Source organism: Ornithodoros turicata, chromosome 5 (genome assembly GCF_037126465.1).
Source record: "Ornithodoros turicata isolate Travis chromosome 5, ASM3712646v1, whole genome shotgun sequence".
NCBI classification, from domain to species: Eukaryota; Metazoa; Arthropoda; class Arachnida; order Ixodida; family Argasidae; genus Ornithodoros; species Ornithodoros turicata.
Genome location: NC_088205.1, coordinates 83,777,458 through 83,799,774, shown reverse-complemented (window position 1 = coordinate 83,799,774; position 22,317 = coordinate 83,777,458). Strand labels below are relative to the sequence as shown.

The 22,317-nt window shown below is 48.2% G+C and overlaps 1 protein-coding gene and 1 long non-coding RNA gene across 3 annotated transcripts; one reads left to right on the top strand and one right to left on the bottom strand.

Annotated features, from left to right (window-relative positions):
- The first annotated feature begins 78 nt into the window (after positions 1–78).
- Positions 79–8,136, top strand: LOC135395074 (uncharacterized). Of its 2 annotated transcripts, none has more exons than XM_064626274.1 (8): positions 79–222; positions 332–523; positions 2,184–2,313; positions 2,571–2,665; positions 2,941–3,033; positions 3,341–3,403; positions 4,482–4,562; positions 6,199–8,136. In XM_064626274.1, the coding sequence occupies exons 2-8, from the start codon at positions 407–409 to the stop codon at positions 6,337–6,339; spliced, it is 720 nt and encodes a 239-aa protein (XP_064482344.1). In that variant the 5' UTR covers positions 79–222; positions 332–406; the 3' UTR covers positions 6,340–8,136. The 2 variants fall into 2 exon arrangements, with proteins under 2 accessions (XP_064482344.1, XP_064482343.1); XM_064626273.1 differs by having other exon boundaries at positions 80–222; positions 306–523.
- Positions 8,137–20,153: 12,017 nt separating this feature from the next.
- On the bottom strand, positions 20,154–22,180 carry LOC135396270 (uncharacterized). The gene is made up of 2 exons (XR_010423362.1): positions 20,770–22,180; positions 20,154–20,608 (listed from the first exon to the last, which is right to left on the bottom strand). It is a non-coding gene; the product is annotated as an uncharacterized LOC135396270 (long non-coding RNA).
- Positions 22,181–22,317: the final 137 nt, after the last annotated feature.

Here is a 22,317-nt window from a genome sequence, read left to right as displayed (position 1 = left end):
ATCGATCATAGAACCACGGACAAGGCTTCAAGCTTCAATCCGCACGTCACATATCAGACAAAAATGTTTTGGTATGCTTCAGATAAAGAGAACGTTTATTTGGTTCTTTTTGAAAACCTAAGATAGCAGACGAGCATACGGGCATAGGGTGTGTCCTGTGTTTGTTACGTCATATCCGTTGTCTCAGTAACGGACGCGTTGGTACATGCGTTTGTTGTTTTGGTAAGAAACTCAAAATATTGCACGTTTTCTTTTCTCCTCGTTTTATGCACGAAAGCAAAGACGAATCGTTTTGCCTTTCTCAGACGGATGCGTTCGTATGTGGCTGCAGGTCTTAACCGTCTTAACCTCTTAACCTCGACGGCCTCGAAAGGAAGACCACCCTCTTGTCAAGCTTTCATCAGAAATGCCGTCGACATTAGACAGATCACGGCAGCAGTGGTTTCGAAGACGACCTCTCCTTCGAACGGCATATATAACGGACCTTCAGTACGGTAGCTACATAGCAGGGATATATTCAATAGTAAGTATCACTCGCCATTTGTTGCTGCCACAAGCAGACTGTCCAAGTAGACTCTACAATACGCTATATACAACCAAATCGTAAAAATGTGTATGCGCGTGCCTTATTTGATACCACGGATCACCTTTTGACACCCAGAAAGTTAACTGCACCGAGACAGCCAGGGACAACTGAGGGACTTTGAGATGAATAAAAACCTCAGTTGTTGGTCAGCGCCCATTTGCACTTGTCTCCGTCCAGTTTTTCACGCAGTTTTTTTTCCCCTCTTCAGAAATTTAAGGTTCTTGGCTCCAACTATGAGGCGCTAACCTAGCTGAAAAGATGCCCTTTCATTGCTATCGCGTACATACAACATTTTACTATACTTTTTACTATAATAAATTGTCACTACTATAGCTGATATTTAGTGATTCAACTAGTGAAGCTCGCTCACTCACTCGAAAGGAAGAAATTGTGATGCTTTACATTTCTGGAGACAGATTACTTACAAGGCGAACAACACAACATTCAGGCGAATATTCACAAGTATGCAGTGGGGGTGCTGTGGCAGGCTGCTGGTGCCAAGGCCTTAAGGTTCTCAAAACATTCCCCAACTTTGCGGTCCTTTGAACTGCGCAATACCAAATAGGGACTCTAATCGTACAGTGCACTGTATATATATAGGGACAGCCCCGAAAATGATGGTATATGCATCGCGGTTTCAGTATTTCTAACCTGTTTGTCATATTCGGCAGAAAGCGCATTTCCTTAAAAAAAATTTAAAAAGTTTTCTAAACCCAGTCGGTGGTTTGACCACTGTCACCCACACCTGAAACATCAAATAGGGAAGGAGAAAAAAGCGTGGTCAAATGCGCAGCAATGTCCAATGGATGCAGCCACAGGCTGCTTGTCTTCAACATCACCATCTCTGCCAATGAGATCGAGGCAAAAAAAAAAGGCCCTCCGAGTGTACCATCTAGCTAACGAAATACAGGACCACCCGCCCCTGACAGCACTTCATGATTCTGGTTGTCTTTAGTGATGAGAATAAGTCTTAAGATGTACATTCTTAATGGTGTCCGTTGTCACTGGTGCCTCCAAGTGGAACTTGATGGTGGACCTGTCATGGTCTGCACCTTGGACCTACATAAGACAGTCCTTCGAGGTCACCGTCTGCTGTCAGAGCATCTTTACAACGCTGCAGTACAGTCAGTCTCTTGGCTAACCATGTTACTGTCCTGCCTCGGCTGCCCTGTGGTCCTCACTTCAATCGAGTTAAATCATTGTCCGCAGCTTCTACACCAACGGCCGGGTGCCTGCAATGGAACCCATCGATCCTGTCACGGTCCAAAACGCCTCGTCCATGTTTTAGCATCCAGAGGTGGCAGAACTAAGTGTTAGATTATGTAATGTCGCATTTTCTTATATGTTAGGCAATAAAATCCCACGAAACCCCCAAGTGCCCATATAAGTTTGTGCTCATCAAAATGCTCAAAATTCTTAGGGGGTGAAAAGAAATCTGCGAAAAAAAAGCGAGGCGTAATGAAACATGCTCGGAACCCTGGAGCTAGGATGCAGTGCTATCATTTTGAGGGGTGTCCCTAAATTTATGCATTGTGCCGCGTTTATGTTCCAAAGGAAGGAAGCCGAAGGACACAAAACTTTATGTGGTGTACTTCAGGTTGAAAGCATCTTCATGATCTTCCTGGCAATCTTCGACATCTACTGCCTCGCGGAAGCATCGCCAGGATCACGTCATTATCGGTACATCGGATTCAGCTTCCTGTTCGTGTACAGTGGAAATCAGCACGGTGCGTCAACATTCTTACGTTGAACCGAAAAGATGGCGGATAGTACGTAAGAAATGAGTAGTGTCATGTCTAATCTCGTGAATGGAGAGCAGAAGTGCTCTACGTATTTTGTAAAAGTAGCTCCCACGGGGTGCACCAAATAAATGCAGAATGGGAATTCGGGTGGTTCCATGAAAAATGGTGACTAGCATGTGTAACATGAGGTGACTATAAGCATATGGAGAGAATGTATAGTGGAGCTTATTGGTGTTTTTCAGTGCGTCACCTGCTCATCTTGTGTTCCATCATCTCTTTTATTGTGAGCGTCTGTCTCCTGGCCACATCCGTCATGATGGTCGTTGCACTGAGAAAAGTGAGACACGAGTACCTTTTTCGACCCATCCTAGCCTAAGAACCTCTCGTGTGTAGGATAAAATCGCGCAAATGGTGGAGAAGCTGCATGAGGTTGTGAGAAAACTTGGCTAGGCTTATGATCCTTCGAGAAAAACTTGTTTGAAAATGAAGAACGAGTGTTTCATTTTCATGTAGGAGGCAGTTGTTTCTCTTTCAAAGGCTAGGCTGCTTTGTGTGTCACTCCTTCTTTGGGATATTTTGGGAAAGGAAATGAAGGAAACTTTTTTTTGCAAGGAACAAGAAGCAAAATTTCGGCCGTGGCTGCTGTTCATGTTCTTGTTCACCTCTTGGAGGGTTGTGGCAATCATCTACCGTTCCATTGTCAATGTAAGCAAAACTAGGTTTTTTACCTTCCTAGCAAAAGTTTCTGCGCTCAAAATGAGTTCACCAGAGAGATGCAAAACAGGCAATACAATGCAAGATTGAAACGTGTTTGCCACAGTGGGGGTAAACACAGTGGGACAGTTGTCCATGGTGGATGTACATTTCTTAATAGTAGCAAATACTCCCGCTACAGTGCCTACCACATTTTATGGCAGGAACGGAGCATTTGAAAAAGAAAAAAAAAAGCTCTGCAATGCAGGATCTGTGCAAGAGGTTAATAGGATCCACAGAAATTTGCTTCTGTTTGCAGGACTTGTACTTCTCTTATCATCAAGCCATGCTGGTCATTTGGATCCTGTTCATTCTGATTAACGTGAGTACTCTTTGCTATCTGTTGACTTTTTGATAGAAAGGCCTGACAAAAAGGGTATTTGAGACTGGACTTTTATGTGCCACATTTTCTTCTTCGATTGCACTATGTCATGGATGCAGAAAATGCGACAGAATGCAAGGAGATGCAGTCATAGACTGTGCTCCAGGTAGAAGAATGTTTGCTGCTATTTCTGTTCTCAACATGGCTGCCGAGAGAGAGGCGTGGTTCATTTGATACAATGCTGTGGGAGGAATGTGTACACATGCACAAATTGCAACCAAATAGTGTGAATGGCCAACAGGATGATTCCATGCAACATAATAGAGCTCGCTCAGACAAATGATGTTGGACCCTTTTTGGTAGCGTGTTACGGTGCATTTCTTAGCATGCCGGATTTTGTGAGGTGGACCAGATTTACGAAATCGCACATCAGGTAGCATGTATCAACGTGCTGGGAAATACGGATTTTTCCCGCATGCTGCTCAGCCTCATTTTATTCCGGCATGCGGAGAAACGTGCCGTAATATGGTACCAGTGCCGATGAAATATGGAAATATGGAAAGATCCTGATGCAGTATTGATGGGAATGCAGAAAATATTTTATTGCGCGCGGGATTCCGTTGATAGAAGAATGCTCGTTGCGATATTTTTATTCCTTTTATATCCCGCACTCACTATCCATGGGCACCTTATATGCGTAATACATTTGCTAAGAGTAGTTCAGCTGCATTTATGGGTTTAAAATGAAAACCACAACAAAAGTGGTGGGACCACAGCAAGTGGGATTCTCGTGTCCAACAGTCTGGGCTTAACAAACTCTCAATCATCCAGGAAGATGAATTATAGAAAATGTTGTCGTCGGACAAAAAGTCGTCCTTTCCATAAATGACACTTGGAGCTTGACAGGGCGAAAGAAAACGAAAAAGCATTCATTATGCGGGTATCGTGAGCGACAGACTTGGGCGTGTATCGGGGTAAACGCGTAAGGTTTTACCGCAAGAAGAGCAACTGTGCCTTGAAGGTACTCATTTTTTGTTCCGTACGACAGATTCTAAATGAACACATTTCTTACCATTAGGGATTTGCTTGGTTGGTGGTGTACTCCAACTATCAGGAGTTAACAGACATTACGAGACTGGAAGACATGGCTAAACTCAAGGTACGTTCCATGGCCCAAAGTTGGGGCTGGTGCTCCGAGGCGAGGCCACCACTTCCTATGTGGTGCTTGTGGTTCAATTCATCTACAAATGTTCCAAATTTGTTTTGTCAAAGTAAAAAAAGCATTAAGAACAACTCACTTTCGTTAATACGAACTTGCGGACAATCGGAAGAGTGAAAGCGTCGTAACTGAACGGGGTAAAATGTTTTTTGGAACGAGGTTGCCCGACCGGGCCCACACCCACATTATATTGACGGTGCTTGTGGGCTGCAGGAAAGAGGAGCGCATATTGCTGCCTATGCTACGTAGGAAGCTATTTCTCGCAAAATATTTGGACCAAACTATCGGAGTGAAAGGAACAAAAAAACAGGGTCTTTTCTTATCATAGGACATAACAGATGCTGCAAATGCAATAGAAGACTCGCGTAATTCACACTAACACATTCTACCTGTTTCATTGTGTAACAAATAGATGCAACTCACTCCGTAACTGTTCTGCTCGTGTTATTGGCTTTCTGCTTGAGGCTGACAAATTCTTGCGAGTATGAGTTAGGACCAGCACAACCCTGCTACCCTATGTTATCGCTTTCAGGCTTCCTGTAGCTCTGAACTAAAATAGAAAAGAAAACACTGCATAAAGCAGTAGTACTTGGAGGCATACTCATGCTCCATTTGTCTAACAAGCTGCGCACGGAGTCAGTTATCACGAGTCCCTGCTTCTAAGTAACGGCTCATCGTTTCGATAGATAAGTTGCATTTTTAGGTGTGAATATGCGCTGCACTATTAAAAGCGCTTTCGATGTAGGGCAAAAGCGCAAAATATTAGGACAAAGACTCGAGTCGTTTCATCCTGTAGCTCTGAACCAAAATAGAAAAGATACAGCACGAAATGAAGTAATATTTGGAAGCGTGTCTATATTTAGAGGTGAGGGAGGGTGTGGGCATATACGCGGTTATCCGCATGCTTTTGCGATCTGTGGTTAGATATTCAGTGTCGCTGCAAGTAATATGCGGGTGTACCTGCAATGCATCCCCGGGTCGTGCGGGTATATACACATTACCACCCTAACTTGCACATTACTGTTTGCATATTCTACGTTTTTTGTCAAGAAAATACCTGACAAAGTGAACTTTTTTCACATATCAAATGGTCATTTGACCTTTTACCGGTTCACCTTTGGTCGCTTAAATAGCTTACAAATTCTGCATTGAACATTATACAAAAGGGCATGTGCTCACAAAAATTGCTCTCCGTCCTTCCAACTCAACTCTCTCCGACAACACACAAACCGATCATCTCACAGGATCACGTTGGGATAGCGACTCAGTTCAGTTCCAACTTTGCTCTATTCGAGCAATTGATGGGATTGCACTGTACTTTCTCCTGCTGACACGGTCGCTTTGAAATAACTTTTTTTGGAAAATGTGAGAACAGCGAATGTTAGGCTTGAGTTGTCATCGGGTCTAGAGAGGCATCTGAGTCAATTATTTATTGTAACCCTGCACTGTTCTGACCGTCACTGCTGTCTTCTCTAGCTGTATCGCAGCTTCGACCTTGTGGTCCTCGGCACACTATGATATTCTCGTTTATTCCAAAAACTACGACGCTCAAGGTCAGACAATCCCTTTAATGCAGATGGGAACATTGAGCAGCCTGAATGCCTCTCGTTCAGTATCACGTCACTCCATAGACTCCATGAAGAACACCAGCCTACACAATACAAGTTTCCAGTCCACCACCAGTGCCAAGGTATCTCTCTCCACTGCATCTGCGTGACTCTTCTCCATCGTCTCCTGCCCTTTTCACCTTTGTGAAGTCTATCCTAGCCCTAGCTCAACCTCTTATGAAAACCCAGACCCTAGAAATTCTGCAAGCTGCTATCTTTGATGAAGAAATCTATCGCGCGGCGTTTATAGGTGTCATGCTCGGAAAGTGTACTCTTTGCAGTTGTGTCGAAAATGTTGTACAAAGTGCCTTTTCCACGACGTTTAGGTATGGTGGACACAAAACTTTGGTTACGCTCGTTGTACATGCACACCTGGTGTGTTTCTCATTGGCATCTGCAAAGGCTAACTGACACATTTTTGGGACCAGCTAATAGAATGCCATAATTTCCAGTGGAGAGGCTTCTACAGCCACTTTCTGAATATTGTTGATTGCTTACCTGTAATGCACGCCCTTAATACTGTACTTACTCACATACCTGATGGTGATGTACGGGAAAGTTACCATTCACTCCAGGGCACCGACTGAGAAATTTCAGGGATATGGTAGTCCTGGCGTAATTAAGGAGCAAGGAAATAACGCATTCATCAAGCACTGTATCAGGAGCCATCATACACAGTGGTTTGGCCGCATGATGTCTCGCAAAACTTGTTCACCATACCTGATCTCCTGGCGTGATCAGATCAGTATGACATAGTGTCTCGTTTCTCACTCAAAGTTGGTTCACTGCGGACACGATGCAGCATCACGGAGTGACATCAACATCCATTTACATGTTCCATGGAGGATCTTTCTCGCACGCTATGTGATGATTGCATAGGATATTCTTTGCATCGCAGCCTAAACAACAACAACAACAAAAATCTGCAAGTGACTCGCGTTAACTGTGCGAGTAAATACGGCTGTCAAGTCGTGTCAGTTCTCTCCATTCAACATGCGTTTGAGTGTACATTCCCATAGTGTAATAACGCAGCCCAGTGTTTTTCATCTCCTGTCTGCATATATTAATGCACCCCTCTCACATTGGGTGGCTTTTATTTAACATTTGTGAGTGTTGAAATTTCTGAATCTCATTTTCATAATGCAGCTTAAAAATGGTGTCGTGATTTGGGCCAGACTTTTGTGTTCCAGTCTTTTAGCACTGAGAAGTAACAAAATTTTTAAATTGTCCGAGTCTTTGACAACATGGTCTGTCACCGGTTGTGCCGCATTAAATATAGTCTGGACCAAAATGAAAAATGTGAACACTCGAGGTAACCGATACAAGACAGCAAAATTTGCAGCCCAGTAAAATTTAGTGGTACATTTAGAACTAAACTTTGGATGTAATCGTCACCAGTTTCTGGGTGCTACTTGGCAAAGCATCGGACAAAAGATGTTCCCAACGCAACCCTCGGTCACAGTTACCTCCTTTGATTTTTGCAAAGTTGCGCATCATTCAGAAGCCATGTGTAGTCCCGAACGATGCCAAAAGTACAGGAGGTTGCAGCCTGCAATTTTACGTAGTATCATTCACACATGCATCACATTGGTTGACATTTTTGCCTCCAGTGGGCCCCAAGATCAAGGGGCGTAAAAATGTACACTTTTGACAAACCTGCGGCTTGCTACAGGAGACTCATCACATGATCAGAGAAACATATTGTAGCATTACGACAAAGAGTCGGTTACGTGCTCACCTACACCCGAGATTGAAAAGCACCATTTTATAGGCTCGTATTTTTATAGCACCCATTCCATGTGGCCAAGCATTTCCGTCCAGTGTTTTGTTGTTGCGCTTATTGCGAGCAGATTATTCATATATATATACAGAATCTTCTATAGTGGAAATAAATAGACTTTTCAGTATGTAAAGTGGTCTCAAATGTTTTGAGGAATTGGCCATTTGGGAATGTAGTGTTACATGGAACCCGCTTGGAGTGGCTACCCATGCCCAATCTCCAGTGACAGCGAAGCTTTTAGCCTTGGACATTCGGGGATTGGTCTTTTTTATTTCCTTAGTCTGCAATGATTCCCTGACCAAGGGCTCGATGCTTCCTACACTGCACGCCTTGTGTTTTGGAGTTGAACTTGGAAAAACCCTATCTTACCGTGCATCATCATCACTGAGAGTAAAATCTGAAAAGTAACTCGGCAAAGTGCCACTTGAGGGCATTGCACATTCAGCATCTTGTCTTACCCTTAAATTAAGGAGTGACTTTTCCGGCTTAAATGCCTTTCTCACATTCGGGGGGTAAAAATCGGGCGGTATTTTTAAATCTGTAATTTGGGGAAAAATCGGCCGATAATTGTGCCTTTGTGTGTTTTTGTTTCTCCTCTTGTCTATTTAGTCCTCTCCTAACCTCTCTTTTTCTTTTGCGGGATCATGACCTTCCAGCGGTAATCCCCGAAAGCATAGACAGCGTTGACACACATGGATGTATTGCTGGGAACGTAAGTGACCCATTCTTACATGGGTTACACGTGGCAGTGGAAACGACACTTGAGGATTTCATGGTGACTGGAATTCGGCGGGAAATCGGGTTTAACCCGAATTGGTCGGAGGTCAGTTTGGGGGGGGGAATAACCGGGCGGAATCGGGTTTAACTCACTCCCTACCTATAATGCGCTCTTTTCCATCCTGTTCCTGAAATAACACCCAAAAGGATACAACTGCATCACTTCCTTTTGCATCACAAGCGGAACATTTATTCAGAGTCCCCGCCTAACAAGACGATACGTAGATGATACATAGAAGCTTTTCTGTGTCAAGATTCTACTTCTACATCATTGTGGCCAATTAGGGTACCATAAAGGTTCAAGTAAAAGGCGTTATGCCATTTCACCATTGCATTTCACATTGGATTGCACTTGGGGCATAAAATGGGGCTGACAACCAGAGTGTCGTACAGAACAGGGGCAAATGCTGGCCACTTGGTATGTCTCCAAGAAACAGTAAAGATCAGCCACCTACCGGGTTTTTGGACTGGTATAGAAAAACCCTTTAATGCGAGGGCAACACAAAGCTTGCACAATTTTAATGTCCTGCGGCCCACCAAGTGTGACATTTTGCAAGTTGTGGTAAGCATGGACGTGCAGTGTCTTTTGCTCACCATCCAGTAGCTGTGGCAAAAGGTGAGTAGAGTATCTTCCTCTGAGTGTAATTTAGACGAGCATGCTATCTTCCATCAGTATCCCTGTTGTGCATGATGATGTAGAGCGTGCACCATGAAAGCCAACCATAGCAACAGGGGAAGACCGACGAGTATAACAGGAATGCACAAGCCCAAAAGCTCTGGTCCCGTGTAAGGTTTCGTGCGTTCGTGAGGCCTAACGTGCCCGTTGGTTTCATTCATGAAGGTAACATCCACCCAGACCACTTTGCCGTGCTCGTCCGTAACGCCGATAAGGTCCACCATAGAGATGCTCTTTTGTGCGGTCCAACGCTCGGCGCTGCGGGAACGAATGGCATGAGGGACGTTGGAAGAACTTTGGGCTGCAACGCAAGCCAGTAGGAGGAGGGAAAACCGCGACATGCCTCCCTTGGTGGTGGAACAGCAGCCTCTTCTTTCTCCTCCTGTTGCCTTGGCTCATAAGCCATGACCTACACGGAGAAACTGCAGGTGAACGTTCGTCTGCTAGCTTTTACGCGTCTTGTAACAATCGTCTGTTTTTGGTAAGGGAGTATGGAAGGCAGTCGGATCGAATATTCTTTTTACCGCGTCATGTGATCAGGCAACTGCAAAAGAAAAATGCCTCACTAACGTCCCAGACGCGCAACTGAGGGAAAGAGTGTGGCACCACCTTACGCGTAAATGTACTCCTGTTAGTATCTAGAGCTTTCCCGCACCGGGATTACTGTGTGCTGCCACAGGCATATAGGATGGCATACACGCAAGCTAGCTGGTGGAAAAGCTCTCTTGCGCACCGGCATTCAGGAGTATTAGGTTAGGACTCTCGTTTCTCCAAGGCACGTCACCATGACGTTGGTAGACAGACTGAAACCGTAAGAAATCGCAAAGGGAGGACTGTGTTCCACTACAGCGAATGGACACCACGAATGGACACTTGTTCGCTGCCTCCTATTCAGAGAATAGTAGGACCGAAGGTCCCTTTCAGGGATAATCGTAATCCCCTAAAGACCGTGGCTTTCGGGCGCGACCTTGTTCGCCCCACTCGCTTCGAGCATAGTTCATCTCTACCAAACTCGTGGCGCTGTCGAACATTAAGACGTCATTTGTTTACAAACAGGGAGAGGTCTATTATCATGGAGTTCGTCCACCAGCTAGCTTGCGTATATGCCATCCTATATGCTTGTGACAGCAGAGCGCAATCCCGGTGCGCAAGAGAGCTTTAAATCTCGTGTGTTGCCTTGCCCAGACTCAGGCTTCCAGTTTGATGGAGTTCGTCCACCAGCTAGCTTGCGTGTATGCCATCCTATATGCTTGTGACAGCAGAGCGCAATCCCGGTGCGCAAGAGAGCTTTAAATCTCGTGTGTTGCCTTGCCCAGACTCAGGCTTCCAGTTTGATGGAGTTCGTCCACCAGCTGGCTTGCGTGTATGCCATCCTATATGCTTGTGACAGGAGAGCGCAATCCCGGTGCGCAAGAGAGCTTTAAATCTCGTGTGTTGCCTTGCCCAGACTCAGGCTTCCAGTTTGATGGAGTTCGTCCACCAGCTAGCTTGCGTGTATGCCATCCTATATGCTTGTGACAGGAGAGCGCAATCCCGGTGCGCAAGAGAGCTTTAAATCTCGTGTGTTGCCTTGCCCAGACTCAGGCTTCCAGTTTGATGGAGTTCGTCCACCAGCTAGCTTGCGTGTATGCCATCCTATATGCTTGTGACAGCAGAGCGCAATCCCGGTGCGCAAGAGAGCTTTAAATCTCGTGTGTTGCCTTGCCCAGACTCAGGCTTCCAGTTTGATGGAGTTCGTCCACCAGCTAGCTTGCGTGTATGCCATCCTATATGCTTGTGACAGCAGAGCGCAATCCCGGTGCGCAAGAGAGCTTTAAATCTCGTGTGTTGCCTTGCCCAGACTCAGGCTTCCAGTTTGATGGAGTTCGTCCACCAGCTGGCTTGCGTGTATGCCATCCTATATGCTTGTGACAGCAGAGCGCAATCCCGGTGCGCAAGAGAGCTTTAAATCTCGTGTGTTGCCTTGCCCAGACTCAGGCTTCCAGTTTGATGGAGTTCGTCCACCAGCTGGCTTGCGTGTATGCCATCCTATATGCTTGTGACAGCAGAGCGCAATCCCGGTGCGCAAGAGAGCTTTAAATCTCGTGTGTTGCCTTGCCCAGACTCAGGCTTCCAGTTTGATGGAGTTCGTCCACCAGCTGGCTTGCGTGTATGCCATCCTATATGCTTGTGACAGCAGAGCGCAATCCCGGTGCGCAAGAGAGCTTTAAATCTCGTGTGTTGCCTTGCCCAGACTCAGGCTTCCAGTTTGATGGAGTTCGTCCACCAGCTGGCTTGCGTGTATGCCATCCTATATGCTTGTGACAGCAGAGCGCAATCCCGGTGCGCAAGAGAGCTTTAAATCTCGTGTGTTGCCTTGCCCAGACTCAGGCTTCCAGTTTGATGGAGTTCGTCCACCAGCTAGCTTGCGTGTATGCCATCCTATATGCTTGTGACAGCAGAGCGCAATCCCGGTGCGCAAGAGAGCTTTAAATCTCGTGTGTTGCCTTGCCCAGACTCAGGCTTCCAGTTTGATGGAGTTCGTCCACCAGCTAGCTTGCGTGTATGCCATCCTATATGCTTGTGACAGCAGAGCGCAATCCCGGTGCGCAAGAGAGCTTTAAATCTCGTGTGTTGCCTTGCCCAGACTCAGGCTTCCAGTTTGATGGAGTTCGTCCACCAGCTAGCTTGCGTGTATGCCATCCTATATGCTTGTGACAGCAGAGCGCAATCCCGGTGCGCAAGAGAGCTTTAAATCTCGTGTGTTGCCTTGCCCAGACTCAGGCTTCCAGTTTGATGGAGTTCGTCCACCAGCTAGCTTGCGTGTATGCCATCCTATATGCTTGTGACAGCAGAGCGCAATCCCGGTGCGCAAGAGAGCTTTAAATCTCGTGTGTTGCCTTGCCCAGACTCAGGCTTCCAGTTTGATGGAGTTCGTCCACCAGCTAGCTTGCGTGTATGCCATCCTATATGCTTGTGACAGCAGAGCGCAATCCCGGTGCGAAGAGAGCTTTAAATCTCGTGTGTTGCCTTGCCCAGACTCAGGCTTCCAGTTTGATGGAGTTCGTCCACCAGCTAGCTTGCGTTAATGCCATCCTATATGCTTGTGACAGCAGAGCGCAATCCCGGTGCGCAAGAGAGCTTTAAATCTCGTGTGTTGCCTTGCCCAGACTCAGGCTTCCAGTTTGATGGAGTTCGTCCACCAGCTAGCTTGCGTGTATGCCATCCTATATGCTTGTGACAGCAGAGCGCAATCCCGGTGCGCAAGAGAGCTTTAAATCTCGTGTGTTGCCTTGCCCAGACTCAGGCTTCCAGTTTGATGGAGTTCGTCCACCAGCTAGCTTGCGTGTATGCCATCCTATATGCTTGTGACAGCAGAGCGCAATCCCGGTGCGCAAGAGAGCTTTAAATCTCGTGTGTTGCCTTGCCCAGACTCAGGCTTCCAGTTTGATGGAGTTCGTCCACCAGCTAGCTTGCGTGTATGCCATCCTATATGCTTGTGACAGCAGAGCGCAATCCCGGTGCGCAAGAGAGCTTTAAATCTCGTGTGTTGCCTTGCCCAGACTCAGGCTTCCAGTTTGATGGAGTTCGTCCACCAGCTAGCTTGCGTGTATGCCATCCTATATGCTTGTGACAGCAGAGCGCAATCCCGGTGCGCAAGAGAGCTTTAAATCTCGTGTGTTGCCTTGCCCAGACTCAGGCTTCCAGTTTGATGGAGTTCGTCCACCAGCTAGCTTGCGTGTATGCCATCCTATATGCTTGTGACAGCAGAGCGCAATCCCGGTGCGCAAGAGAGCTTTAAATCTCGTGTGTTGCCTTGCCCAGACTCAGGCTTCCAGTTTGATGGAGTTCGTCCACCAGCTAGCTTGCGTGTATGCCATCCTATATGCTTGTGACAGCAGAGCGCAATCCCGGTGCGCAAGAGAGCTTTAAATCTCGTGTGTTGCCTTGCCCAGACTCAGGCTTCCAGTTTGATGGAGTTCGTCCACCAGCTAGCTTGCGTGTATGCCATCCTATATGCTTGTGACAGCAGAGCGCAATCCCGGTGCGCAAGAGAGCTTTAAATCTCGTGTGTTGCCTTGCCCAGACTCAGGCTTCCAGTTTGATGGAGTTCGTCCACCAGCTAGCTTGCGTGTATGCCATCCTATATGCTTGTGACAGCAGAGCGCAATCCCGGTGCGCAAGAGAGCTTTAAATCTCGTGTGTTGCCTTGCCCAGACTCAGGCTTCCAGTTTGATGGAGTTCGTCCACCAGCTAGCTTGCGTGTATGCCATCCTATATGCTTGTGACAGCAGAGCGCAATCCCGGTGCGCAAGAGAGCTTTAAATCTCGTGTGTTGCCTTGCCCAGACTCAGGCTTCCAGTTTGATGGAGTTCGTCCACCAGCTAGCTTGCGTGTATGCCATCCTATATGCTTGTGACAGCAGAGCGCAATCCCGGTGCGCAAGAGAGCTTTAAATCTCGTGTGTTGCCTTGCCCAGACTCAGGCTTCCAGTTTGATGGAGTTCGTCCACCAGCTAGCTTGCGTGTATGCCATCCTATATGCTTGTGACAGCAGAGCGCAATCCCGGTGCGCAAGAGAGCTTTAAATCTCGTGTGTTGCCTTGCCCAGACTCAGGCTTCCAGTTTGATGGAGTTCGTCCACCAGCTAGCTTGCGTGTATGCCATCCTATATGCTTGTGACAGCAGAGCGCAATCCCGGTGCGCAAGAGAGCTTTAAATCTCGTGTGTTGCCTTGCCCAGACTCAGGCTTCCAGTTTGATGGAGTTCGTCCACCAGCTAGCTTGCGTGTATGCCATCCTATATGCTTGTGACAGCAGAGCGCAATCCCGGTGCGCAAGAGAGCTTTAAATCTCGTGTGTTGCCTTGCCCAGACTCAGGCTTCCAGTTTGATGGAGTTCGTCCACCAGCTAGCTTGCGTGTATGCCATCCTATATGCTTGTGACAGCAGAGCGCAATCCCGGTGCGCAAGAGAGCTTTAAATCTCGTGTGTTGCCTTGCCCAGACTCAGGCTTCCAGTTTGATGGAGTTCGTCCACCAGCTAGCTTGCGTGTATGCCATCCTATATGCTTGTGACAGCAGAGCGCAATCCCGGTGCGCAAGAGAGCTTTAAATCTCGTGTGTTGCCTTGCCCAGACTCAGGCTTCCAGTTTGATGGAGTTCGTCCACCAGCTAGCTTGCGTGTATGCCATCCTATATGCTTGTGACAGCAGAGCGCAATCCCGGTGCGCAAGAGAGCTTTAAATCTCGTGTGTTGCCTTGCCCAGACTCAGGCTTCCAGTTTGATGGAGTTCGTCCACCAGCTAGCTTGCGTGTATGCCATCCTATATGCTTGTGACAGCAGAGCGCAATCCCGGTGCGCAAGAGAGCTTTAAATCTCGTGTGTTGCCTTGCCCAGACTCAGGCTTCCAGTTTGATGGAGTTCGTCCACCAGCTAGCTTGCGTGTATGCCATCCTATATGCTTGTGACAGCAGAGCGCAATCCCGGTGCGCAAGAGAGCTTTAAATCTCGTGTGTTGCCTTGCCCAGACTCAGGCTTCCAGTTTGATGGAGTTCGTCCACCAGCTAGCTTGCGTGTATGCCATCCTATATGCTTGTGACAGCAGAGCGCAATCCCGGTGCGCAAGAGAGCTTTAAATCTCGTGTGTTGCCTTGCCCAGACTCAGGCTTCCAGTTTGATGGAGTTCGTCCACCAGCTAGCTTGCGTGTATGCCATCCTATATGCTTGTGACAGCAGAGCGCAATCCCGGTGCGCAAGAGAGCTTTAAATCTCGTGTGTTGCCTTGCCCAGACTCAGGCTTCCAGTTTGATGGAGTTCGTCCACCAGCTAGCTTGCGTGTATGCCATCCTATATGCTTGTGACAGCAGAGCGCAATCCCGGTGCGCAAGAGAGCTTTAAATCTCGTGTGTTGCCTTGCCCAGACTCAGGCTTCCAGTTTGATGGAGTTCGTCCACCAGCTAGCTTGCGTGTATGCCATCCTATATGCTTGTGACAGCAGAGCGCAATCCCGGTGCGCAAGAGAGCTTTAAATCTCGTGTGTTGCCTTGCCCAGACTCAGGCTTCCAGTTTGATGGAGTTCGTCCACCAGCTAGCTTGCGTGTATGCCATCCTATATGCTTGTGACAGCAGAGCGCAATCCCGGTGCGCAAGAGAGCTTTAAATCTCGTGTGTTGCCTTGCCCAGACTCAGGCTTCCAGTTTGATGGAGTTCGTCCACCAGCTAGCTTGCGTGTATGCCATCCTATATGCTTGTGACAGCAGAGCGCAATCCCGGTGCGCAAGAGAGCTTTAAATCTCGTGTGTTGCCTTGCCCAGACTCAGGCTTCCAGTTTGATGGAGTTCGTCCACCAGCTAGCTTGCGTGTATGCCATCCTATATGCTTGTGACAGCAGAGCGCAATCCCGGTGCGCAAGAGAGCTTTAAATCTCGTGTGTTGCCTTGCCCAGACTCAGGCTTCCAGTTTGATGGAGTTCGTCCACCAGCTAGCTTGCGTGTATGCCATCCTATATGCTTGTGACAGCAGAGCGCAATCCCGGTGCGCAAGAGAGCTTTAAATCTCGTGTGTTGCCTTGCCCAGACTCAGGCTTCCAGTTTGATGGAGTTCGTCCACCAGCTAGCTTGCGTGTATGCCATCCTATATGCTTGTGACAGCAGAGCGCAATCCCGGTGCGCAAGAGAGCTTTAAATCTCGTGTGTTGCCTTGCCCAGACTCAGGCTTCCAGTTTGATGGAGTTCGTCCACCAGCTAGCTTGCGTGTATGCCATCCTATATGCTTGTGACAGCAGAGCGCAATCCCGGTGCGCAAGAGAGCTTTAAATCTCGTGTGTTGCCTTGCCCAGACTCAGGCTTCCAGTTTGATGGAGTTCGTCCACCAGCTAGCTTGCGTGTATGCCATCCTATATGCTTGTGACAGCAGAGCGCAATCCCGGTGCGCAAGAGAGCTTTAAATCTCGTGTGTTGCCTTGCCCAGACTCAGGCTTCCAGTTTGATGGAGTTCGTCCACCAGCTAGCTTGCGTGTATGCCATCCTATATGCTTGTGACAGCAGAGCGCAATCCCGGTGCGCAAGAGAGCTTTAAATCTCGTGTGTTGCCTTGCCCAGACTCAGGCTTCCAGTTTGATGGAGTTCGTCCACCAGCTAGCTTGCGTGTATGCCATCCTATATGCTTGTGACAGCAGAGCGCAATCCCGGTGCGCAAGAGAGCTTTAAATCTCGTGTGTTGCCTTGCCCAGACTCAGGCTTCCAGTTTGATGGAGTTCGTCCACCAGCTGGCTTGCGTGTATGCCATCCTATATGCTTGTGACAGCAGAGCGCAATCCCGGTGCGCAAGAGAGCTTTAAATCTCGTGTGTTGCCTTGCCCAGACTCAGGCTTCCAGTTTGATGGAGTTCGTCCACCAGCTGGCTTGCGTGTATGCCATCCTATATGCTTGTGACAGCAGAGCGCAATCCCGGTGCGCAAGAGAGCTTTAAATCTCGTGTGTTGCCTTGCCCAGACTCAGGCTTCCAGTTTGATGGAGTTCGTCCACCAGCTAGCTTGCGTGTATGCCATCCTATATGCTTGTGACAGCAGAGCGCAATCCCGGTGCGCAAGAGAGCTTTAAATCTCGTGTGTTGCCTTGCCCAGACTCAGGCTTCCAGTTTGATGGAGTTCGTCCACCAGCTAGCTTGCGTGTATGCCATCCTATATGCTTGTGACAGCAGAGCGCAATCCCGGTGCGCAAGAGAGCTTTAAATCTCGTGTGTTGCCTTGCCCAGACTCAGGCTTCCAGTTTGATGGAGTTCGTCCACCAGCTAGCTTGCGTGTATGCCATCCTATATGCTTGTGACAGCAGAGCGCAATCCCGGTGCGCAAGAGAGCTTTAAATCTCGTGTGTTGCCTTGCCCAGACTCAGGCTTCCAGTTTGATGGAGTTCGTCCACCAGCTAGCTTGCGTGTATGCCATCCTATATGCTTGTGACAGCAGAGCGCAATCCCGGTGCGCAAGAGAGCTTTAAATCTCGTGTGTTGCCTTGCCCAGACTCAGGCTTCCAGTTTGATGGAGTTCGTCCACCAGCTAGCTTGCGTGTATGCCATCCTATATGCTTGTGACAGCAGAGCGCAATCCCGGTGCGCAAGAGAGCTTTAAATCTCGTGTGTTGCCTTGCCCAGACTCAGGCTTCCAGTTTGATGGAGTTCGTCCACCAGCTAGCTTGCGTGTATGCCATCCTATATGCTTGTGACAGCAGAGCGCAATCCCGGTGCGCAAGAGAGCTTTAAATCTCGTGTGTTGCCTTGCCCAGACTCAGGCTTCCAGTTTGATGGAGTTCGTCCACCAGCTAGCTTGCGTGTATGCCATCCTATATGCTTGTGACAGCAGAGCGCAATCCCGGTGCGCAAGAGAGCTTTAAATCTCGTGTGTTGCCTTGCCCAGACTCAGGCTTCCAGTTTGATGGAGTTCGTCCACCAGCTAGCTTGCGTGTATGCCATCCTATATGCTTGTGACAGCAGAGCGCAATCCCGGTGCGCAAGAGAGCTTTAAATCTCGTGTGTTGCCTTGCCCAGACTCAGGCTTCCAGTTTGATGGAGTTCGTCCACCAGCTAGCTTGCGTGTATGCCATCCTATATGCTTGTGACAGCAGAGCGCAATCCCGGTGCGCAAGAGAGCTTTAAATCTCGTGTGTTGCCTTGCCCAGACTCAGGCTTCCAGTTTGATGGAGTTCGTCCACCAGCTAGCTTGCGTGTATGCCATCCTATATGCTTGTGACAGCAGAGCGCAATCCCGGTGCGCAAGAGAGCTTTAAATCTCGTGTGTTGCCTTGCCCAGACTCAGGCTTCCAGTTTGATGGAGTTCGTCCACCAGCTAGCTTGCGTGTATGCCATCCTATATGCTTGTGACAGCAGAGCGCAATCCCGGTGCGCAAGAGAGCTTTAAATCTCGTGTGTTGCCTTGCCCAGACTCAGGCTTCCAGTTTGATGGAGTTCGTCCACCAGCTAGCTTGCGTGTATGCCATCCTATATGCTTGTGACAGCAGAGCGCAATCCCGGTGCGCAAGAGAGCTTTAAATCTCGTGTGTTGCCTTGCCCAGACTCAGGCTTCCAGTTTGATGGAGTTCGTCCACCAGCTAGCTTGCGTGTATGCCATCCTATATGCTTGTGACAGCAGAGCGCAATCCCGGTGCGCAAGAGAGCTTTAAATCTCGTGTGTTGCCTTGCCCAGACTCAGGCTTCCAGTTTGATGGAGTTCGTCCACCAGCTAGCTTGCGTGTATGCCATCCTATATGCTTGTGACAGCAGAGCGCAATCCCGGTGCGCAAGAGAGCTTTAAATCTCGTGTGTTGCCTTGCCCAGACTCAGGCTTCCAGTTTGATGGAGTTCGTCCACCAGCTAGCTTGCGTGTATGCCATCCTATATGCTTGTGACAGCAGAGCGCAATCCCGGTGCGCAAGAGAGCTTTAAATCTCGTGTGTTGCCTTGCCCAGACTCAGGCTTCCAGTTTGATGGAGTTCGTCCACCAGCTAGCTTGCGTGTATGCCATCCTATATGCTTGTGACAGCAGAGCGCAATCCCGGTGCGCAAGAGAGCTTTAAATCTCGTGTGTTGCCTTGCCCAGACTCAGGCTTCCAGTTTGATGGAGTTCGTCCACCAGCTAGCTTGCGTGTATGCCATCCTATATGCTTGTGACAGCAGAGCGCAATCCCGGTGCGCAAGAGAGCTTTAAATCTCGTGTGTTGCCTTGCCCAGACTCAGGCTTCCAGTTTGATGGAGTTCGTCCACCAGGTAGCTTGCGTGTATGCCATCGTATTGGTTGTGACAACAGAGGGCAATCCGGTGCGCAAAAGTGCTTTAACCTAAAACACACTGTGAATCTATGATCGCGCCCACCAAAGAGGATTTTTTTAGCCCACGCAGCAATTTTCGCCCACCATACAGGACAGCATCGCCATGACATCACGCACTGAAGTGAGTCTATACAGGGCGTGTACAGAGTTTTTATAGAAACGTTATGAGAGTTTGCGACTAGGCGAACATCTTCTCGAAGACATGGAACTGCGTATGGAACTGGGAGACATCTAATTACGTAAAATTCATTAAATAAATGTTCAAGTAGGGAATTTCGGGCAAAAAGCAATGGGAGACAATCGTCATTGAACGTCATTCTATCTTTAAAATCCGGAAACTAGGGCGTGCCGTGAAATATCGGAATTTCGCTATGCAAATGAGCCGAAGCCAAAACCGCATGATCTTCGCCATAACGAAGGCTTATCTGGGCCGGTTCATCTGGGAGATTAAAGTTCGTTCAGTGCAGGAGATCAGTGTTCAGTTCGTTCAGCGGGGAGCACTGTGCGCAGTGCTGTCCAATAGGCGCGTTCCGATTACTTGCATCAAGTATCTCGACAGTAGCGCTCAGTTGAGTGCACCTACACCAATCATCCCCTCCACTCCAAAGCACGTGACCCGTCTGGCGTGGAATGAGCGTGCGCTCTCGACCGGCGCGGTTTTGGTCATTTGCATAGCGAAATTTTGCGATGTTGATTTCAACGCACGTGCGCGTTTCAGGATTTTTTAAACAAATGCAATGGAGCTGTCACCAGTTCCGGTATCGCGCTTTTGCACGAAAGAGTTCATTTTAGGCAGTCTCTCTTGGAGAGGTTGTCCGCCTTGCAGCATAACCAACGGCAAAAACGACATCTATGCTTAATGAAAAGTCTGTAAAGGATAAAAAACGCCCTGTATGATGCGCATATGCTTTATTTGCAGTTTGTAGTTGTGGTAAATGGTGCTTTCGGGAGAGATGGGAAAATATTGTATAAAAAAACGTACGGAATGGCTAGAGAGTATACTGGCGCAAAATACACCACACGGACGAAAAAACAAAAGAGAAAAATTGGTACGGAAAGGGTCAGAAAATGAGCGCCATCCCAACAGTGACCGCTTTTCCGAAATAGTCTTGGACGGTATTGTTCATGTAGTTGACAGTTGTAACATTATCCTCTTTAAATGCCTTGGGAACGATTCTGAGGGTCCGGATTGCGCCAAGGACATCGGTTGTGCTGGTCGTATTATTGTGGATGGACAGGTAGTAGATGCTGTAGCCCATAATGCTGGTCACCAGGAACGCAATGACGCACAGCGTTACCAATGGGCCTACTATGGACTGTCTGTGAAAGTTGAGCCTCTGTCCTGGAGCCTGTCAAGAAACAAAATGTTCTTTCCTTCTGGAGACCACAAACACCTCGCCGAGAAAGCGTTCAACACGTCCCTAAGCACGTCAGCATGTAAGGACTACACTGGTTCGGAAATAAATGAAAAATGTCAGGACACACGAACAGTCACTTAAGTGATTAGAACCTGTAAAGGCCTGCGTGGGTTCTTTAGGAATGACAGCACGCTCCATTCTGTTCTCTCTGCAGCCAGTGAGTTTCTCTTCAGAGAGACAACCGGAGAAACAATGACGTTCCGGAAGGAGACGCTGCTGAATGGTTCGGAGACGACGTTACTGGCAGTCGGTGGATTCTCCTTGAAATTCATGGCCGCCTCTTCGGGCGGGGCGTATCGTATGACCCAGTCTCTATGAGCTCTTTTCGGTCGGATTACCGTCTTCAGCTGAAACAGCGATTCTTCTTCTTCTTTCACCACTAAGCACAGTGACCACAAGCCACACGGGCGATTGGTCAGGGTTCCGTGCAGGGTGGTAACAGCGATTGCTCGTCCCATTCTTCTTCTTCTTCTTCCAATGAAAAGATGGCCGTGAGCCACTAAGGGAGATTGGCCAGGGCCATTGCAGAGATAGGCCATTGCTTCCAGCACCATGTGTCGGAGATTTCCGGCGCACGTCAAAGGAACCCCAGGTGGTAAGAAATTATCCGCAGTCCTACCCACGTGCAACATGTCGCCGCAGGCAAACCTTACGTGGAACATCACCATTTTCCTAACCTCTGTCGTGACTGTCGAGAAGAACAAAGCCTGTATTCTCCAACATCTGTAGTAGATTGTTTATGTATAAGTTGAAAAGTGTTGGCAGCCATGTCGAAATCGGTAATTCCTCGGCGTTCCCCAGCGAGTAGACGCCTATGCAGTTGGAGTATGTATTCTGAAAGAAATCAGCGACTCGATCGTCCGTCCCAATCTTTAGGAGCCTATTGTTTGGGAGGCCTTTTCTAGGCCCAGGAACACCAGATGCAGTTCGGCACTGTTCACCATTCATGCCTCATCACTTGCGTCAGAGTGAAGAGGTTATCACTTCCTCGAGGTCCCCTTTGCAAAGCGTTCTGACCTGGCTCACACCAGTCCCTGAGTTTAGGATGGAGATCGGGAGCTTATAGACGTTGGTTTGTAGGAGTCTAGGCGATTACTGTCTTTTCATTTTCTATCGTATAATAGCTTTATCTATGCCATTCAGCAGGACGTTGCTTTGTGTGTAGGATTTTATTCAGAAGACCCCCGAAGGCCTTTCTTGCTGGCGATTTCAGTACTCTTAGAAACTCGTTTGGTACCTCGTCGATACCCATAGACTTCCTGTTGGCCAGATTTGTGACGTGTTGTTTGTTTTTATTGTCCTTCCACTATTTGACTAGTTTTTTCGTTCCTGTTTGTAGTTTATGGTATGACTGCTGTGTGTAGGTCCCTGTGTCTTTTACAGCGAGAGCTGTGAAGTGCTCAATTTCGTGAAGATCTTGTCTGTGTGTCGCATGGCCGAAAATCCAGCGCGAGCCGCAAGTGTTTCTTTCTTAGCGCGAGATGACGCGCGAGAAAAAGGCGCGTAATGGTCATTTAGGAGAGTCACGTAGGCATCACGTGCCTGGGAGGAATGGGGCAGCGCTTCACGTATCAGGCGTCCTCGTCGCTCGCAGACGGGATTGTGTGTGAATAGCCCTCATAGGAAGTGGACGCCTGGAG

Excerpts from the sequence above, each read along its gene's own strand:
- LOC135395074 (XM_064626274.1), top strand. The coding sequence starts at position 407 with ATGCCGTCGACATTAGACAGATCACGGCAGCAGTGGTTTCGAAGACGA. Across the intron at positions 2,314-2,570 it reads GTACAGTGGAAATCAGCACG|TGCGTCACCTGCTCATCTTG; the intron begins GTGCGTCAACAT and ends GGTGTTTTTCAG. Across the intron at positions 3,034-3,340 it reads TCTACCGTTCCATTGTCAAT|GACTTGTACTTCTCTTATCA; the intron begins GTAAGCAAAACT and ends TTCTGTTTGCAG.